Source organism: Staurois parvus, unplaced genomic scaffold (assembly GCF_062004578.1).
Source record: "Staurois parvus isolate SC_StPar_1 unplaced genomic scaffold, SC_StPar_1.0 ptg000763l, whole genome shotgun sequence".
NCBI classification, from domain to species: domain Eukaryota; kingdom Metazoa; phylum Chordata; class Amphibia; order Anura; family Ranidae; genus Staurois; species Staurois parvus.
This window is the reverse complement of record NW_028318559.1, coordinates 786,077-807,688: the sequence shown is the minus strand read 5'-3', so window position 1 is coordinate 807,688 and position 21,612 is coordinate 786,077. Positions and strand designations below refer to the sequence as shown.

General features: G+C 40.3%; 1 protein-coding gene across 1 annotated transcript in view; it reads left to right on the top strand.

The window, feature by feature from the left end:
- LOC149444920 (RUN and FYVE domain-containing protein 1-like) overlaps positions 1-21,612 on the top strand; it is a 233,999-nt gene that overhangs the window by 36,600 nt on the left and 175,787 nt on the right. Inside the window, exons 3-5 of the mRNA XM_089654398.1 lie at positions 2,027-2,191; positions 4,775-4,892; positions 12,641-12,742. Of these exons, the coding sequence (XP_089510524.1) occupies positions 2,035-2,191; positions 4,775-4,892; positions 12,641-12,742 (377 nt within the window). The 5' untranslated portion in view covers positions 2,027-2,034. The remainder of the gene's footprint in view (positions 1-2,026; positions 2,192-4,774; positions 4,893-12,640; positions 12,743-21,612) is intronic.

Here is a 21,612-nt window from a genome sequence, read left to right as displayed (position 1 = left end):
CTTCCAAACATGTCAGTGAGTGCCTGAGAACATGTGAATGTGTGAAATGCAATGCCTCATGGGACAAGTATTCCTGGGAAGGAGAAGGAAATAACTGCAGAAGTTTTATTACCTTGCTGTAGAAGCACTCTATACTATAATTTGCAACTTGCTATGGGGACACTCTGAAGCCAGGACAAGTCAGAAGTGGAGAATTGGAGATTATTTATATATACACTCACCAGCCACTTTATTATGTACACCTTTCTAGTACCGGGTTGGACCCCCTTTTGCTTTCAGAACTGCCTTAATTCTTTGTGGCATAGATTCAACAAGGTGTTGGAAACATTCCTCAGAAATATTGGTCCATGTTGGCATGATAGCATCTCGCAGTTGCTGCTGATTTGTCGGCTGCACATCCATGATGTGAATCTCCTGTTCCACTACATTCCAGAGGTGCTCTATTGGATTGAGATCTGGTGACTGTGGGGGCCATTGGAGTACAGTGAACTCATGAGATGATTTGAGCTCGGTGACATGGAGCATTATCCTGCAGGAAGTAGCCATCACAAGATGGGTACACTGTGGTCTTAAAGGGATGGACATGGTCAGCAACAATACTCAGGTAGGCCGTGGCATTTAAATGATGTTTAATTGGTACTAAGGGGCCCAAAGTGTGCCAAGAAATTATCCCCCACACCATTAGACCACCAGCCTGAACTGTTGATACAAGGCAGATTAGATCCATGCTTTCATGTTGTTTACGCCAAATTCTGACCCTACCATCTGAATGTTGCAGCTGAAATCAAGACTCATCAGACCAGGCAAAGTTTTTCCAATTTTCTATTGTCCAATTTTGGTGAGCCCGTGCAAATTGTAGCCTCTGTTTCCTTTTCTTAGATGACAGGAGTGGCACCCAGTGTGGTCTTCTGCTGCTGTAGCCAATCTGCTTCAAGGTTTGACATGTTGTGCTTTCAGAGATGGTATTCTGCATATCTTGGTTGTAATGTGTAGTTATTTGAGTTACTGTTGACTTTCTATCATCTCAAAACAGTCTGCTCTTTCTCCTCTGACCACAAACATCAACAAGGCATTTTCATCCACACAACTGCCGGTCACTGGATGATTGTGTGTGAAACTTTCAGTAGATCAGGTGTTTTTGAAACACTCACCCCAGCAAATCTGGCACCAACAACCATGCCATGTTCATAGTCACTTAAATTCCCTTTCTTCCCCATTCTGATGCTTGGTTTGAACTTCAGAAAGTCATCTTCACCACATCTAGATGCCTAAATGCATTGAGTTGCTGCCATGTGATTGGCTGATTAGCAATTTGTGTTACAAAGCAATTGCACAGGTGTACCTAATAAAGGGGCCTGTGAGTGTGTGTATGTGTGCATATGCATATTTTTTTACATATAAATATATTTTCTCCTGACAGGGGTTTTAACCCTTCCCTACTGTATCCGTGAATACAAAAAGAAAAAAAATCTGGTTTTAAATACACCTTAAATTTACAGCTTGCAACCTTTAGTAGAAATGCTAACAATTTGCTAACGCCCAGGGATTTGTTACTAGGTTTGGTGAAGAAAACTGCAATTATATTTTTGCATCCTTTTCATTTAGTGTGAAGAGCAGCACAAATAATTCCTACGTTAAATGTACTTGATACATACAGTAACAGTTGTTAAAGGGGTTCAAGGAGCATTTACAGTAGAAAAGTAATTTATTATTCTATATTTAATCCAGATGTCGGTCTGTTCAGTGGGATACAGGGGTGGACCTTGATGTGTGTTGCTGTTTTGTATCAGGATAAAAGGAAAATGACATGTTAATAAAAAAAGATCATGTAAATTAGGCCCATGCTTCATATGCAGGCACCTAGAGGCAGTTGCATGTATTTCAGATGTATAAAAGAGTGCTGCAGGACCCTGAAACATTGGGCACTTTAGTCCTGCTCTCTTCTTTCTCAACAGCAGTCATGCATATGGTGCTTTTTTTTGTTTTGTTCAGCAGATCTTATTTTAAATGAATGCATCTCTCATAGGCAAGAAGATGGATGAACGTACCAACTTAATGAACATGATGAAGATCAGCATAAAAGTGCTGATTCAGTCTGCTCTTAATCTAGGTCGGAGCGTGGATTCTGATTACCCACCATTACAACAATTTTTTTGCATAATGGAACATTGCTTAAAACATGGCTTAAAAGGTAAATATCTGTAATGCAAAACAGTCAATTATTATATGTTCACACTGTTTTACTGCAAATTACTGTTCAAAACCTGCTTCACACCTCTTCCTAAGTGGTTTGAATAATTTATGTCTATTTATAACAATATGACTGCAATATGTTTTAGCACAGTTCACAGAGTTGAGCAGTATGAAATATATGATAAAATATTATTCTTATCCTGTGCTCAGGATTATAAACTGTTAGTGTGACTATAACTCCCTATAATATCAACACCTCAGATCATTTTGCTTTTAAAGGATAATTTCACCTTTTAGGAAAAAATAAGAAATACACGTTTTTGCAGGTAAAAATTGTTTAGTTATTTTTTTTTCTTCCCTGCAGGAGCCTGCAGAACATTGCACCCATTACCAGTGGATCACGGGTGCAATGTCACACTCCTGCATAATCTCCCACCAACCTTTTTACCTGTACCTTTGTACATGCCTTCAGTTAGAAAGCTGGAGGAAGCGAGCTGTGGTGCTAAAATTAATAATCTCACACTGATGTGTGTGGTGATATGTGACATGTGTAGCACAATCGCCTTTTTTTTTTTTATGCAGGCGCCCCAAAACAATTGCATATACCTGCGTAATGTGGGGAGGCTCAAATTCTTTCTTTCTTGTTTTCTTTTCTTTCCTTTCTTTCTTTCCTTTTCTTTCCTTTCTTTCTTCTCATGTGTCTGCAAGGTTTTTTTTTTTCAATGTATGACTTTATTGCTATCATATAGGGGACCAATATTCCCCTATGTGATAGCAGCATATAAGTGACAGATCCTCTTTGTTGAGGTGGATGGGGGGTAGTGTACTCAAGGTGGAGGCAGGAGAGGAGAAGAGCAGTGTATACAGTGAGGGAGCAGTGTATACAGATAGGCTCCCTTACTTGCCAGTGCTGTAATTGATGGCTTTAAATGTCATTGTCGTCGTCCTTTTTTTTTTTTTTTTCCCTTTACTTTATATTGCCGAGAAGGAGCTGTCCCACCGGTAATGTAAACAAAGGGGCGGGGTCACACAGTGACATCACCCGGTGACCCTGCCCCTTTGTTTACTTCAGTGGTGGGGCTGATTGACACCTCCTGAATGACTCACTGTATATACTGCTCTTCTTCTTCCTTTCTCTGTCCCTTCCAATCTGTACTATACACCCCCCTGCCCACTCCTCCCGCATTCTCTCTGCTTTGTTTTTCATTTTAACATATGGCCAGGGGAAGATAAACTAAGTTGTTGAGCCAAAAGTTTTACTCCCCCTCCCCAACTGCCCACTTGAACACAAACATGCAGCCACTCAGGGGTGTACGTATGACGCCACTGAGACAAATATTAAACAAAGTGGAACATTCGGCAGGTGGTACCGCCACTAAACGTGACCCATGCAAGTCTGTGGGGCAATGCTGCAACTGCCCTGGAACAGCATGCAATGCACACAATTGGGCATGGTGGTGCAGCATTTACAGGGCTAAATCAGATGGTAAGGACATGACATATCATCTCCTCACCTCCTGTCAAAATGCCTCTGAAAATGTAGACCACTTTTCAGAAGGGCAGCAAGGGCTTCCACACATGACTGTCCATGTGTGCTCAAACTTGTAAGTTTGAGCTGAGCATGCACTAGATTGTGTGTGAGCAGATTGAAAGCTCAGTATGGTGTCTGTGAGAATCAGTTCAGCACAGAAGCTTTGAATGATGCAGTTCTCTCTTAGTGAGGAAATGGACAGAGCTGTGCAACAAAATAGCCCTAATGTACTTGGGTGAGTTGACTGGTTGATTCAGATCTCTCCATTTGTAGCTTACTTTTGCAATACACAATACTTGGTTTGATGTGTGTGACAGTGGACACAGTGTAGTGGCCTGCAGCCTGGTGGGTACAGCACCACCAAAATATATATACACACAACTTCACAGAATAGGCTCTCTACAGATCTTAGGCATATTAAAAAAAAAAAAAATACTAATACCCAACAAAGGAAGACTTATGCCAACACAACATATGCAATATCATTATCAACATGGAGCAGACATGCAGATCCGGAGTTCTGATTTTAATATGACTTTCTAAGCTACATGCTTGTCCTAGATTAGAGACAGAGATGCAGTTGGAGTCAGAGACAGCCAGCCATCTGTTCAGATGGATTTCAGCAATGGCAGCTCGTATATATTTTAGTACAAGTTTATATTAAATTTAATAAATGTTACTCAAATGGTGTGACAGGGCTGGGTTGTGTGTCTCATTAAAAGAAAATATTACAACTAGGAGTTCCGTAACTCTGTAGTAGATCACGGGGGAATTTATCAAAACTGGAGCTGACAGAATCTGGAGCAACTGTGCATGGCAACCAATCAGCTTCTACCTTCATTTGCTCAGTTAAGCTTTGAAATTAAAAGCTAGAAGATGATTAATTGCTGTGCACAGTTGCTTTAGATTCTGTCAGTTTCCATTTTGATACATTTCCTTCATAGTGTCAGTTATTGCAATGCTAGAGTTCCAGAAAGCAGTGTATTTTTTTTTAATACATTGTTACTATAGTACTGAAATTATAAGGATAATACTACTATTCTTTTACAGTTAAGAAGAGCTTTATTGGGCAACATAAATCATTCTTTGGCCCGCTGGAACTGGTGGAAAAACTTTGCCCTGAATCATCTGATATTTTTGCAAACATAAAAAATCTTCCTGAAATAAAGTAAGTGAAACAAATTAGGATATATGAAATGCTACGTTATTATTTATTTATTTTTTTTGTGAACATCTCATGTTGTCCCCCTTTTTGATCTGTTTAATATACCATTGAAATCGTTTTATTATGTGATGAGAAATTAAAAAATACATATCTTTAATTTCCACTATTATTATTATTATTATACAGTATTTATAAAGCTGGATACAAATTTGTACAGCGAGCGCTTACTGTAATACGGATATGAAAAGAGAGAGAGAGCCGCTAGAACACCAAAAAGGTAACCAACATGACCTTCCAAGATAATATATAGAGAAAAAAGGTGCAGCACTAATAGCAAAACATTTGTATAAAATCAATAGGCTAAAACAATGAGGACATGAAGACATATATTTGTCATAAATACGATATTCAATCAAATGTCCCAAAACATGCAATGAAGTGCAATGTGCCAATACTGCCAGGTCTCCTTTGAAAGGTGAATGATCCAAGGTGAGCAGGAAATAAGTAAAGTGCGCACTCACCAGAAGTGCGTTTTCAATACGCATAAAAGTAGTATCCTCTCTCCTGGTGCATCTAGGATCTCCCCATCCAGGTGAAGCTGCGTTCACTAAATCTCACCGGTCATCAATCCTGGTTCAATGGTGCATCCGACACTACCGCATCTCCAGAGACCCTCCTTAAAACAGGGGAGACAGGGCACTGCTCATCCTCCATCGTAAGATCCTCACAGAAAGATGTCTAAAACCAGCAACTCTACAGCCACTCTGACCGGAAGTCCCTCTTCCGGTCAGAGTGGCTGGAGAGTTGCTGGTTTTAGACCTCTTTCTGTGAGGATCTTACGATGGAGGATGAGCAGTGCCCTGTCTCCCCTGTTTTAAGGAGGGTCTCTGGAGATGCGGTAGTGTCGGATGCACCATTGAACCAGGATTGATGACCGGTGAGATTTAGTGAACGCAGCTTCACCTGGATGGGGAGATCCTAGATGCACCAGGAGAGAGGATACTTCTTTTATGCGTATTGAAAACGCACTTCTGGTGAGTGCGCACTTTACTTATTTCCTGCTCACCTTGGATCATTCACCTTTCAAAGGAGACCTGGTAGTATTGGCACATTGCACTTCATTGCATGTTTTGGGACATTTGATTGAATATCGTATTTATGACAAATATATGTCTTCATGTCCTCATTTGTTTTAGTCCTATAATTGATTTTATACTGATGTTTTGCTATTAGCGCTGCACCTTTTTTCTCTATATAGTATTTATAAAGCGCCAACAGGTCGCTCAGCGCTGTACATTACAAAGGGAGACAGAACATGCGACAGTACAATAACAATACAATGTGATACACGAGGGGTTCGAGGGCCCTGCTCCTTCGAGCTTACAATCTAGGAGGGAGGGGATAGGGGTACAGGAGGAGATAGCTGTGGGGGATGGGGTGGTAGGAGGAGTGGAGGAGGTCGGCAATTACAGGGGGTGGGGTAGGCTTCCCTGAAGAGATGGGTTTTTAGGGTGCGCCTAAAGGAGAGGAGAGTAGGTGATAGTCTGATGGATTGGGGTAGGGAGTTCCAGAGGATGGGTGATGCGCTGGAGCAGGGGTGGACTGACCATTTGGAAACTCGGGCACTGCCCGAGGGCCCGGGGTCAGTAGGGGGCCCAGTGAGATGCCCCTGGTACCTTTTTCATAGGCTTTTTTGAGTTTGGGCAAGGACACAGGGGCCCCATGATCCCCTATTGCCCGGGGGCCCCATGAGTTGTCAGTCCGCCCCTGCCCTGGAGAAATCCTGGAGGTGTGCATGGGAGGAGGAGACCAGGGAACTGGAGAGTAGGAGGTCGTGTGAGGAGCGGAGTGTGCGTGCTCTGTGGTATTTGGATATTAGGTCGGTGATGTAATTTGGGGCAGTATGATGGGCAGCTTTATACGTCAGTGTTAGGATTAAATTTATATATTTGCATCTCAAGAAGATTTATACAACTGGGTAGAAAGGTTTTCTGCTTTCAGACAGAAGGTTGAAAAGCTTGCTACAAGACCCCCACCCACTGCTGCTGAACAGCATGAGTATCTCAGTCATAAACCTGACAATCAAGCATCTGCCAGGCTTTCTTTAGCACAACAGACTTGGCCTCAGGAAACCCACTTAACAGCAATTGATTAAAATGAAAGGAAGGAACCTCTTAACTGGTTTTCTTTGATTATGTACTAGGCAACACATCGTTTTATGGCAAAAACAAATCTTCTGCACTCAGCTCTGCAAGCCTATGTATAAAATGGAAATGCACATCTCAGTTGCTTATGTTTGTATATGTTTTCTGAGGCTACAGTGTGACTCATATTCTAATGGGAGAATCAGCACTATGTAATGTATAATTATGGTTAAATTAACAGCAAGCTCATGTAAGGTCTATCTAAGACCTTTCTGAAAATGTAAACTGTAAGCCTGGGTTCACACCTAACCTCTGCTGCAGCCTTAGCAGCCCAGGAATTGGACCTGCAACTTTTGTCACGCCGTGGTGCACTGCAACACATGTTAGTGCATTGCACTGTGGTGCAGCACACCTCCCAAGGCAAGATGCATTAGGGTGCCATGCAGAATGAATGAATGCCACTGCGTTGCACCATCGCATGTAGCTTGTGGTGGTGCCTGTTTTGGTAATGTGCATGTTCCTGCAACACAATAATGTGAATGGGCCTAACCACAAACTCTCTGTTCACTTTTGGTTGGTTGAATATACAGTCAGGTCCATAAATATTGGGACATCAAAACAATTCTAATATTTTTTGCTCTATACACCACCACAATGGATTTGAAATGAAACGAACAAGATGTGCTTTAACTGCAGACTGTCAGCTTTAATTTGAAGGTATTTACATCCAAATCAGATGAACAGTGTAGGAATTACAACAGTTTGCGTATGTGCCTCCCACTTGTTAATGGTCCAAAAGTAATGGGACATAATAATAATCATAAATCAAACTTTCACTTTTTAATACTTGGTTGCAAATCCTTTGCAGTCAATTACAGCCTGAAGTCTGGAACGCATAGACATCACCAGACGCTGGGTTTCATCCCTGGTGATGCTCTGCCAGGCCTCTACTGCAACTGTCTTCAGTTCCTGCTTGTTCTTGGGGCATTTTCCCTTCAGTTTTGTCTTCAGCAAGTGAAATGCATGCTCAATCGGATTCAGGTCAGGTGACTGACTTGGCCATTGCATAACATTCCACTTCTTTCCCCTAAAAAACTCTTTGGTTGCTTTTGCAGTATGCTTTGGGTCATTGTCCATCTGCACTGTGAAGCGGCGTCCAATGAGTTCTGAAGCATTTGGCTGAATATGAGCAGATAATATTGCCCGAAACACTTCAGAATTCATTCTGCTGCTTTTGTCAGCAGTCACATCATCAATAAATACAAGAGAAGCAGTTCCATTGGCAGCCATACATGCCCACGCCATGACACTACCACCACCATGCTTCACTGATGAGGTGGTATGCTTAGGATCATGAGCAGTTCCTTTCCTTCTCCATACTCTTCTCTTCCCATCACTCTGGTACAAGTTGATCTTGGTCTCATCTGTCCATAGGATGTTGTTCCAGAACTGTGAAGGCTTTTTTAGATGTCGTTTGGCAAACTCTAATCTGGCCTTCCTGTTTTTGAGGCTCACCAATGGTTTACATCTTGTGGTGAACCCTCTGTATTCACTCTGGTGAAGTCTTCTCTTGATTGTTGACTTTGACACACATACACCTACCTCCTGGAGAGTGTTCTTGATCTGGCCAACTGTTGTGAAGGGTGTTTTCTACACCAGGGAAAGAATTCTTCGGTCGTCTACCACAGTTGTTTTCCGTGGTCTTCCGGGTCTTTTGGTGTTTCTGAGCTCACCGGTGCGTTCCTTCTTTTTAAGAATGTTCCAAACAGTTGTTTTGGCCACGCCTAATGTTTTTGCTATCTCTCTGATGGGTTTGTTTTGTTTTTTCAGCCTAATGATGGCTTGCTTCACTGAGAGTGACAGCTCTTTGGATCTCATCTTGAGAGTTGACAGCAACAGATTCCAAATGCATATAGCACACTTGAAATGAACTCTGGACCTTTTTATCTACTCATTGTAATTGGGATAATGAGGGAATAACACACACCTGGCCATGGAACAGCTGAGAAGCCAATTGTCCCATTACTTTTGGTCCCTTAACAAGGTGGAGGCACATATTCAAACTGTTGTAATTCCTACACCGCTCACCTGATTTGGATGTAAATACCCTCAAATTAAAGCTGACAGTCTGCAGTTAAAGCACATCTTGTTTGTTTCATTTCAAATCCATTGTGGTGGTGTATAGAGCCAAAAATGTTAGAATTGTTTTGATGTCCCAATATTTATGGACCTGACTGTACCATTTAAATTACAAGTTTTGTTGAGAAAATCATACTGAAGAAATTTGTATGGTAAAAAGGAGTGTGGAAGAATTAAAACCCTGTTGGATTTTTACTGCTATCTTAGACCCTGTTAGAGAGATTTAACATCACTGTCTGTCCTGTGGACAGTAGTTTCACCAGACAAAAAGTAAGACCAGCTCTGCATCAGGGACACAGGGAAAAATAAAAATCTAACAGGGCTTCTAGCCTTTCTTTATTCTGTTAAGGAAAATAATTTTTATTTCTGTCTGGGCTGCTGTTTGGAAAGTTCCTTGTCTAGTAAGAAGTTGTCAGAACAATAAGAACTGAGGTTAAATCTATCTAATGGAGCCATAGATAGCAGTGAAAACCTAAAAGGGGTTCTTACCCTTTGCCACACAATCAAAACTAAAAAAGGTTTGTCTGTGTATATATATATATGTGTGTGTGTGTGTGTGTATATATATGTGTGTATGTATGTATATGTGTATATATATATATATATATATATATATATATGTCCCAATATTTATGGACCCGACTCTATGTGTATATGTATGTATGTATATATATATATATATATATATATATATATATATATATATATATATATACATATACAGTCGGGTCCATAAATACTGGGACATCGACATAATTCTAACATTTTTGGCTCTATACACCACCACAATGGATATGAAATGAAATGAACAAGATGGGCTTTAACTGCAGACTCTCAGCTTTAATTTGAGGGTATTTACATCCAAATCAGGTGAACGGTGTAGGAATTACAACAGTTTGCATATGTGCCTCCCACTTGTTAAGGGACCAAAAGTAATAGGGACAGGGACAGAATAATCATCACCAGACGCTGGGTTTCATCCCTGGTGATGCTCTGCCAGGCCTCTACTACAACAATTCCTGCTTGTTCTTGGGGCATTTTCCCTTCAGTTTTGTCTTCAGCAAGTGAAATGCATGCTCAATCGGATTCAGGTCAGGTGATTGACTTGGCCATTGTATAACATTCCACTTCTTTCCCTTAAAAAACTCTTTGGTTGCTTTTGCAGTATGCTTTGGGTTATTGTCCATCTGCACTGTGAAGCGGCGTCCAATGAGTTCTGAAGCATTTGGCTGAATATGAGCAGATAATATTGCTTGAAACACTTCAGAATTCATCCTGCTGCTTTTGTCAGCAGTCACATCATCAATAAATACAAGAGAACCAGTTCCATTGGCAGCCAAACATGCCCACGCCATGACACTACCACCACCTTGCTTCACTGATGAGGTGGTATGCTTAGGATCATGAGCAGTTCCTTTCCTTCTCCATACTCTTCTCTTCCCATCACTCTGGTACAAGTTGATCTTGGTCTCATCTGTCCATAGGATGTTGTTCCAGAACTGTGAAGGCTTTTTTAGATGTCGTTTGGCAAACTCTAATCTGGCCTTCCTGTTTTTGAGGCTCACCAATGGTTTCCATCTTGTGGTGAACCCTCTGTATTCACTCTGGTGAAGTCTTCTCTTGATTGTTGACTTTAACACACATACACCTACCTCCTGGAGAGTGTTCTTGATCTGACCAACTGTTGTGAAGGGTGTTTTCTTCACCAGGGAAAGAATTGTTCGGTCATCCACCACAGTTGTTTTCCGTGGTCTTCCGGGTCTTTTGGTGTTGCTGAGCTCACCGGAGCGTTCCTTCTTTTTAAGAATGTTCCAAACAGTTGTTTTGGCCACACCTAATGTTTTTGCTATCTCTCTGATGGGTTTGTTTTGTTTTTTTCAGCCTAATGATGGCTTGCTTCACTGATAGTGACAGCTCTTTGGATCTCATCTTGAGAGTTGACAGCAACAGATTCCAAATGCAAATAGCACACTTGAAATGAACTCTGGACCTTTTATCTGCTCATTGTAATTGGGATAATGAGGGAATAACACACACCTGGCCATGGAACAGCTGAGAAGCCAATTGTCCCATTACTTTTGGTCTCTAAATAAGTGGGAGGCACATATGCAAACTGTTGTATTTCCTACACCGTTCACCTGATTTGGATGTAAATACCCTCAAATTAAAGCTGACAGTCTGCAGTTAAAGCACATCTTGTTCGTTTAATTTCAAATCCATTGTGGTGGTGTATAGAGCCGAAAGTGTTAGAATTGTGTCGATGTCCCAATATTTATGGACCTGACCGTATATCAACTTCAGGGAAAAAAAGCACAATGAGCATAAACAGGATTGAGACTATTAAATATAAATTGGTGTTTTCATGGGCAAAACCAACTTCAACTACACTTTTGCTACAAAAAAATGCCCCACCCTCACTTCTAGCTAACGTGACCAGGGTCTCCAAACTTTTCTGTATGAGGACCAAATCGAATATTCTACAAATATTTGTGGGTCGAAAAAAAAAAAATCACCCCCCCCCCTCATCAATTCCCTTTACAGCACGGTCTCTATCTGAGTCTTCTTACATCAGGCCCCCTGTCAGAGCCCCCACCAGAGTACCCCCTTACCACTGGACTAGAGCTAGAAGTGGGACAGGTCTGAATGGAGGAAGTTCCGTCTGTGAATGCTGGAGTAAGCAAATCATTGGTTGCTAGGAAGCTGGCGGTCCTAGCAACCAACGGTGGGGATGACAGTGGGGAAAAAAACCAGAGGGGCAGGATGACTTTTTTTAATATTTATCAAACACTTATAATACAAACAATTTAGCTTTCCAAATGCCACATCTAAGTTTAAATGAGAAAATAATACCGAACAAATTTGTACAGTAAAAATTGTGGATTTTCAAGGCACAGGATGAGACCAAACAACTTGTATATAACCTTGTATATAAAAAAAAAAACACTTTATTTTACAAATAAATAAAAATATCCAGGGGTATCTTCTCCTCCAAGGAGGACTTAGGATTGTGTACACTTTTCAGACCCCCCCCCCCCCCAGGAACATTTTTTTATTGCGCAAGTATGTACATCATATTTGCCTTGTATAGTGCCTTTATCAAGCACTGCAGATTCTGCAATCTCCGTCGTCGCTCTGTCAGTGCCACTTCCTTCTCGTTCATGTTTTGCCATCTTAAGTCACTGGCCACTTTGATTGGCCAGGCCAAGATGGCATAACATCTATGCATATGCACAAGAGTTCATTTATCCCAGCACACCCAGTGTCTGTGAGATGACAGGATTGTACTTTTAACTGCTCATGCGTGGCTCTCGGTGTAGAAATACACAGATTTTTCTACCTCAACTATTTTTTTTACATTTCAAGCTTAGTTCCGCTTTTTAGGTAAAGTACTGCCTTTGAGTCTTTTTTATTATGTTACCCAAATTAGATATTTTTGTGCTTTAAAATACTTCTTTATTTTTGTATTAGGACAGCTGTTGGACGGGGAAGAGCTTGGCTACATCTTTCATTAATGCAGAAAAAGTTATCAGATTATTTGCAAGTATTGATAGACCACAAGGATTTACTGAGGTATTGCTATAAAAAACATACATAATTTCCTTTTACAAAATGGCAGGACTAATTTTGAAACAAAATTACCGTTAAATGTTGTGTTATTTTTTAAAAGTTTGCATATGGTATCTTAGATGTGTGATCACATTCCTGCTTTCAGGAATCTCCTTAAGTAGGCATAACCAGGTGCTGTTGATAACTTCCGCATAGATTGTCGTTCTGTATGTTGTTGCTGAGATTAATGCAAATTACAAGGTCAAGCTTTGTGATAATTGCTGATTAATTCAAAACACAAGTTTTTCAAATTTAAACAAACACAATCTCCATATGTAGTCTGCATCATAGAAATGCATTTAGAGCAACTACATTTTTGCAACTTTTGTTTATGAGAACTTTCCTTTATCTGTACTGATATGTATCAGTATTGTTCTTGAATTCCTATTGTTCTTTAATCCCTAAAGTATATCTAATGGCCAAAGTTTTTTTCAGAGTTGGAGAGTGTTTTTACTCATTTCAAATAAATATTAATATTTAGGAGCACATTTAGACTTTGTAGTATAGCAAATTCACCTATAAGAACAAAGGACACCAATTTGCCAGCTAGAGCATATTATAATTTAGAATGTCAAGATAGGTTGTTGCATGACTTTATTCTAATGACCACCAGTCAGTCTTACACTTTTAAAATAGAATTGCAAGGCAAAATGTGTGTATACATATAAAAAAACTTAATAAATTTCCTTTTTTTTTGTTCTTGTTCTATAAGTGAGCACATACCCTCTATTCGCACCGGCATAAAAGCGAGGGGAGGAGAAACAGCATCACACCGATCTTCCCAGTGAGTAGCTGTGCAGGGGGGCGTGTAAGGACAAGTCTGATCATTGAAGGACAGTACACTGAATTCCCAGCACAGCTAGAGAGCTGACCACGCTGTGCTCTCATGCTTAGTGTGGTCAGTTTTTAATAGGAAAGCAGTAGGACTGGTAGGAACACTAGGGCTTTCACACAAAGGAAGCAATACAAAGAGAACAGGATTCTTTTTTATACAAGTACTTGGTACAGCAGGCACATACCAGGAATATGAAATGTTGGGTTTACATATTCTGTAAAGTGTATGTAAACCCCCAACAATGATCTTCTCCTTAATTCTTCCTTTTGTTCGTTTAGTATACATTTGGAAGCAATGTATATCTGTATGATAAATGTTGATTTTGTTTGAAATTCAGAAATGTCCCATGCCCTCTGCACTCTTTTATGGTATCTGCCCACTTTTGTTATTTCAAATAGCCATCCTAGTTCTTGTCTTGGACAACAGAATGATTAGCCTTTATATTGAGATCTGAGAGTAGTAGTGGTTGAGTCATTTATCAAAAGACACTAGACAAGACTGACAACACTTTGCCCACAAAAGTACTGTGTTTTGCCAGCCCACACCAGGACATAGTTGAGTGCATTCTTGGCAGTTACCTCTGGTTCACACTAGTGCGGGCCGTGCCACCCATGTTTGCTTGGGCACAGCAGCGCATTCATTTGGTTCTTTTTGAACATGCGGTTCCCGCACCCACAATTGCACTACGGGATGAGTTGTGTGGTGGTGCTATTCAAAATGAATGGCACCCCTGTGCATCTCGCAAGAGAAACACAATGCGACTGCAGGTGTGGGAATCGCATTGATTTCCACACGCACAACCAGCACGCAGTGTGTGGGCTAGTGTGAACCAAGTCTTAAACATGTGGTTTCCTATCTTTGAAGGGTCCTTAACCAGGAAACAAACAAGAAGAAATGTGTTGCAGATTGGTACATATAATGGGGAAAGTGGGATTTAAGACATGCGGTCATCAGCAACTCCTGACTTGGCAAGAATGGGAAGGGAAGGGTACTCTGAATGGAGAAAATTGTTAGAGCTGAACAGCTGGTAAAAACTAGGAAGAAAATGTATGTTAGTTGCAAAAGACTGCGGACCACAAAAAGACCTCTGCCTATGAGCTGCAGACTAAAGCTATGAAGAGGCTAGAAGTATCTTCCCTTTAAAGCTATGATAGTAGCTTCTGGAAGCCGTTTCAGTCACTAGGGATGTTAGAGTTGACTTGGTAGTGCTTCTCAAATTGAATGAGCTTGATGTTAAAACTCTTTAAAGCTGTTGTAAGGTTCTATAGATAATTACTCACCTGTGAAGAAAATATTGATTGAAGAGAACCGATTAGAGATAATAAGAGCCTCCTAAATTTCCTTCCAAAGATAATTAAATTAGAACTTCTATTGTATCTGCTTTTATTTATTTTATTTGCTTAAAGCTGAACTCTGGGAAAACTTCCCATACAGTGGGGCATCTCTCTATACTACAAGGCTTTAATGCTCATTTTTCTCTAGGGTACCACACTTCTCTTCAGTGCTCCATCAGCCACAGGCAGTCTGGTGTCATCACATACAATGCAGGCGTAGCAGTCCTGTGTTGTAAGTGAGGACGCTGAAGGCGTGAAAGGGAAGAGGGCTGGCTGGTTGGGGGGTGAGTGATAAGGTAAATAAAACTGCTTTTAAATAGTCCCCTAGACATACATGAGCATTTAACCTTTGCATTGTGGGGGAGAACCCCACTGTAAGGGTAGTTTAGAAATTTCCCTGCAGTTCAGTTTTAAAGTTCACCTGTGCCCACAAACAGCCTGAAAAAAAGGTTTAATAGAGGCAGTTTCAAAGTCACCAATGCGCTCCTTTTTGTTTTTAAAATGGCAACATTCATTATACGTTGATGTGTGTACATCTGTACAGCTGCCGCATCTGTCAACCTGTCATTGATTTGTACAGGCTGATGGCCTCAACTGTACTTCTTGAGGGTGGCGATTGGCACCACACGTGAGATTTTGCTGCAGACATCAGAGTGAAAGCAATAATTCTAGGGCTAGACCTCCTGTGTAACTCTAAAGAAGTTACATGTAAAGGCTTTGAATCCCGGACAATTATTCTGGCAGTTATGGCTGCAATCTTTCTTGGTCTACCTGACCTTGGCTTGGTATCAAGAGATCCCCGAACTTTCCACTTCTTAATAAGTTATTTAACAGTACTGACTGGCATATGCAAGGCTTTGGACATCTTTTTATGTCCTTTTCCATCTTTAAAAAGTTCCATTACCTTGTTAGGCAGGACTTTTGACAGTTTTTTTCTGATCCCCATAGCTCAGTATCTAGCCTAGCCAGTGCTTCCACGTAAGAGAAAACAAACTCATTGACTATTTATACACTGACACTAATTGCAATTTAAAAAGCCACAGATGTGGGACATTAACCTCTAACTGGCATTTTAACCCATTTGTTTCACCTTGAGTGTCTGTACCAAGGCCAAACATTCCATGATATGTAAACTTTTGATCCGGGCCATTTGAGTGATTTCTGTTATCATTATGATTTAAAAAGGAGCCAAACAACTATTTGATAATATATGGCTTCATATGCTCATCATCCTTCAATAAAAGAGCATTTTTTGGCATGATGAGTCATATTGTCAATATCAATGCCAAAATTTCACAATTTCTGTCAGGGTATGTAAACTTTTGAGCACAACTGTATGTTTGAGGTTCTAAGTAATTTTCTAGCAAAAAAATTCTGTTTTTTACATGCATGAGGAGTACAGTGGTTAAAGGGATTGTGTACTTTTAAAAAAATATACACATATCTAGACCCCAATCCTTAGATCCATACCTGCTTTAATACCATGGCCTGGTGCTCTTCAGTTCTTTGCCTCCCGGGGCCTATGCAAGCGTATGGGAAGCAGCGAGCACTAAGGTGATTTTTGTTTCTGGGAGTACTGAAGAGGACCCTGCTGTGGTTTTAAGTAGTAAGTTTGGATCTGCAGAGGGGGAATGTGGTTCCATTCCAGCCAGGGAGCCTGGAGACCATACATATCAAATATTTGTTATAAAACCAATTTTTTCATTAAAAAAAAGAAAAAAAATCCAAACAAGTGATAAATGCATTGTATAAATGCTGTTTATGAACACCTTAAATCCCCCCATGTCTGTTCTCTGTGACCTGCAGCCTTCTTTCATCAACATAAATTCAGTTTAGCCTTTAGGGCGCATTCACGCTATAAGGAGAGCTGCCGCAACACTTTACCTTATGACAGCTCTCCATTGCTTGCAGTGCTAGGGGGCAGTGTAGTGCACAATTTAGCACATCCCACAGCTCCCTTCTTTTTTGTTTTTTATGAGCTTTATTTGAAGTGTACAATACATACACTTCATTCACTGCAGCGTTGGGCAGCACGATGCGCTGCACTGCCCGACATTGCACTGTGATTCAGACCAGTGTGCAGCATTTCTGCATTTTCCTACAACATGCTGCAGCGCAGCGCTAGGCTGCATTGCAGTGTGAATGGGACACACATAGGAAACAATTGTTTCCTGTGTGTTCCTCCGATGACAGATGTTTCACCATGCGGTCAACCTTCTGTCACTGCATATAGTGTGAATTGGTTCTTATTCATGTGCCTACTTAAAGAATATGTAAATCCAAAATTTTCTATTCCTTATACAGTCATGGCCAAAATTACTGCCACCCCTGCATTTCTGTCAGCTAATGGACCACTTCCCCTGAAACATTGTTGCAATTACAAATGTTTAGGCATTCTCATGTTTAATTTTTTTGTTTGTATTGTATGACAAAACCGTGGAGAAACAAAAAGCCAAATCTGACACATTCCACGCAAAATTCCAAAAATGAACTGGACAAAACTATTGGCACTTTCTGAAAATTGTAAAAAATTATTGCATTCCAAGTTTGTGATGCTCCTGCAATTTGTAATTAACCTCACCAGTATCAATTACCAGGTGCTGACAATATAGAAATCACACCGGCAACAAGTTAAAATGGTGAAAAATTGACTCAGCCTTTCTGCCGTTTCTCTCTGTATGCCGCATGTAGAAGAGAGAGAGAGAGCAGCATATAATTGTCTGAGGACGTGAGAACAAAAACTGTGGAAAAACATGGACAATCTCAAGGTTAGAAGTCCATTTCCAGAGATCCTAAAGCTCCTGTGTCCACTGTGTGCAACATTGTCAAGAAATGTATGGCTCATGGCACTGTAGCCATGGACGGAAGAGAAAAATTGATCAAAGATTGCAACAAAGGATTGTTCAAATGGTGGCTAAAGAACCTCGGTCAATTTCCAGACAAATTCAAGTTGATCTTCAGGCACAGGGTACAACTGTGTCCGCTTGCACTATATGTCGCCATCTGATTGAAAAGGGACGCTATGGTAAAAAAAAGCCAGATTGGAGTTTGCCAGAACTTACCTGAGGAATCCAAAATCCTTTTGGGAGAATGTGCTGTGGACATATGAAACTAAATTACAGCTTTTTGGTAAACCCCATCATTCTACTGTTTTCAGAAAAAGAAATGAGGCCTTTAACCAATTCAATACCGGGCAATTTCACACCTTCTTGCCCAGGCCATTTTTCAGGTTTCAGCACTCTCACACTTTGAATGACAATTGCGCGGTCATACAACACTGTACCCAAACTAAAATTTTATCATTTTCTTCACACAACTAGAGCTTTCTTTTGGTGGTATTTAATCACCGCTGGGGTTCTTATTTTTTGCTAAATTAACAAAAAAAGACCGAAAATTTTGAAAAAAACCCACATTTTTCTTTTGTTTCTGTTATAAAAGTTTGCAAATAAATAATTGTTCTTCATAAATTTAGGCCGAGATGTATTCTACTACATGTCTTTGGTGAAAATAACCCAAATTAGGATGTATTTTTTAGTTTGTAGGAAAGTTATAGAGTTCACAAACTATGGTATAGATCTGAATATTGATCAATCCTGAAGTACTGACAGACAATCTAATTTCTTGAGGTCCAAGAATGTCAGAATAGTACAGATATCCCCCAAATGACTCTTTTTTGCAGAGTAGACATTTCGACGTACTTCATAAGCGGAATGGTGATTTTTTTGAAGTTGTATTTTTTTTTTGTCATTTTTCGGAAAATGAAAAAATAAAAAAAATTTTCACTATTTTTTTTTTTTTTTTTACATACTGTCACCAGTGCAGTACAGCGTCATCATATAACTGGCATGGTGGTGATCAGGGACACTGACTGGTGACAGTGTGAAAAAAAAAAAAAAAAAAAATATATATATATATATATATATATATATATATATATATATATTTTTTTATTATTTTAATTTTTTATTACATTTTTTTTTCTTTTTTTAAGATTTTTTAAGTAGTACAATGTTACCATAGTAACATTGTACTACTTTGGGGAAGTGATCAGTATTTTTTTTTTTTTTTACACAATTTGCTTATTGCAAAGAATTACTTTGCTATAATCAAGCATTTACCTGAATGACATCGATTCATTTAGGGTTTTTTTTTTTTTTTTTGTGCTTAGCTGTGATTTGTCCACAGCTAATCACAATACATGTGCATGTGATTGCTGTAACCATTCACAGCTAGACACTAGTATACAATGGATGGCATGAATGAAGCCATCCATTGTATACAACTGTCATGTGACCTGCTGTGATTGGTCACAGCAGGTCACATGGTACCGGCAACGGGGGCCGGTACTCAGATCTGTCATCGACCGTGTCCGAGGTACACGGCCAGTGACAGATCGCGCGGCTCTGCAAGCGCTCGAACTGCGCATGTGCGGGAGTACGCCAAATGGCAGCCTCCCGGAAAGCTAGTACATTTTTCCGGACGCCGTACGGCTATTGGCCGGGCGTCAAATGGTTAAAGAAAATAATTCAGTCCCTATAGTAAAACATAGTGGACTTTCACTGATGTTTTAGGGTTGTTTTACTGTTTCAGGTACTGGATGTCTTGAGCGTGTGCATGGCATTATGAAATCTGAAGACTACCAAAGAAATCTGGGGTGCACTGTAGGGCCCAGTGTCAGAAAGTTGGGTCTCCATCTAGGTCTTGCAGCAGGACACTGACTCAAAGCACATGTCAAAAAGCACCCAAAAATGGTTTGACAAAGCTCTGGAGAGTACTGAATTGGCCAGCGATGAATCCAGATCTCAATCCCATAGAGCACCTGTGGAGAGATCTCAAAAACAGCAGATGAAAAAAGGAACCTTTCCAATCTGAGAGACCTGGAGCTTCTGTCAAAAGAAGAGTGATCCAAAATTCCAGTAGAACGGTGTAACAAACTCAATGATGGTTACAGGAAGCGATTGATTTTAGTTATTTTTTTTAAGGGGTGTGCTACCAAATATTAAGTTGAGGGTGCCAATAATTTTGTCCAGTCCTTTTTTGGAGTTTTGCATGGAATGTGTCATGTTTGGCTTTTTGTTTCTCTACTTTGTGTAATACCAATAAAAACAAAATAAATAAACATGAGAATACCTAAACAAATGTAATTGCAACAATTTTCTGAGCAAAATGGTGCGTTATATGACAGAAATGTGGGGGTGCCAATATTTTTGGCCATGACTGTATGTGCCTGGTGTACCATGTACTTGTATGAAAAAGTATCCTGTTCTCTTTTTATTGCTTCCTTTGTGTGAAATCCCTGGAGTTCCTGCCAAGTCCCTCAGCTTGGTCAGTTCTCTAGTTGTGCTGGGAACTCAGCCTGCTCTCCTCTAATGATCAGACTTGTCCTGACAACCCCCCACCCCCGTGAGCAGACTTTCACTGGGATGATAAGTGTTCTGCAGTTTCTCCTCCCGTAGATCTTATGCAGCTGAGAATGGTGGTAATGTGATCGCTTTATAAAAAAAAAAGTGAAAAAATGTATTTGTAATGTTTTTTTTTTTTTTTATATCTATACACAAATGTTTTGCCTTTCATTTCTATTTTAACCTGAATGGGCTCTTTTCCAAATTGTGGGTTTACAATTACTTTAATGTATTTAATCTTGCTTAATTTTCTCTATTAGTGTTGCTCATCAATAATACAAAGATAAACTTGCTTTTGTTTTTTTTTAATTGTACAAATCAAATTAAAGGGTTAGCTCACCTTTTTCCCAAAAAGGTCCCTATGCATTAGTCCTCATGCACACTGGATGTTTTTGCAGCTGCTGGTTTTGTTTTTTGACGGTTTTTTCTACAACCAGTAAACTCCCCAGCATGTTATCCTATGTGTCTATGCACACACAGACTGTAATCAGCATTTTTTTGGCAGGGGCGTTTTTTTGGCTGGAAAAAAAAAACAAGACTAGTGGGTTCCTAGAGGAGTTTTTTAGCTGTAAAAACGCTCTAACGCTGAAAAACGCGGTAAATCGCAGCAAACTGGCGTTTTTGGACTTTTTTGAGAAAAAAAAACGCTAAAAACTCGCAAACGTGGCTAAACGCTGAAAAACTCACGTTTTTAACTTGACCTTACACAGCTAATGTTACCAGCGTTATTAAAACGCCCAGTGTGCATGTAGCCTCATAGTGTACTTAACATAATAAAATTCTGTGCTGTTTTGCAAATAAATGTTTTCCTTTTCAGCTGCTTAACTACATGCCGCCCAGCCACTGTAGAAATACGTTGGCAGGGCGGCACGGCTGGGCAAAACCACGTTTTAAAACGTGTATTTGCAAAACAGGGCGCGCACCCGCCCTACCTGTCCTGCCAATCACGGCCGCGGATGTCAGTCGCTGGGTCACAGCCGATCGTTACTGGCTGTGTCCCGCCGATTAGCGGCAATCACTGACAGAGAGCAGGGCTGCAGTAGCTCTGCTTTCTGTCAGTTCCCTGTCAGCTGCTGACATGCTGAGCCGTAGAGAAGAGTTTATCTCTCCCGATCAGCGTGTCCCCGTGCAGTACACACCCCCGCCCCCTAGTAAAACACTCCCCTCACACAGTTAACCCTTTCAGTAAATAAAAAAGTTAACACCTTCCTCCCCAGTGCCATTAGTACAGTGTCAGTGGTTTTTTTTTTTGCACTGATCACG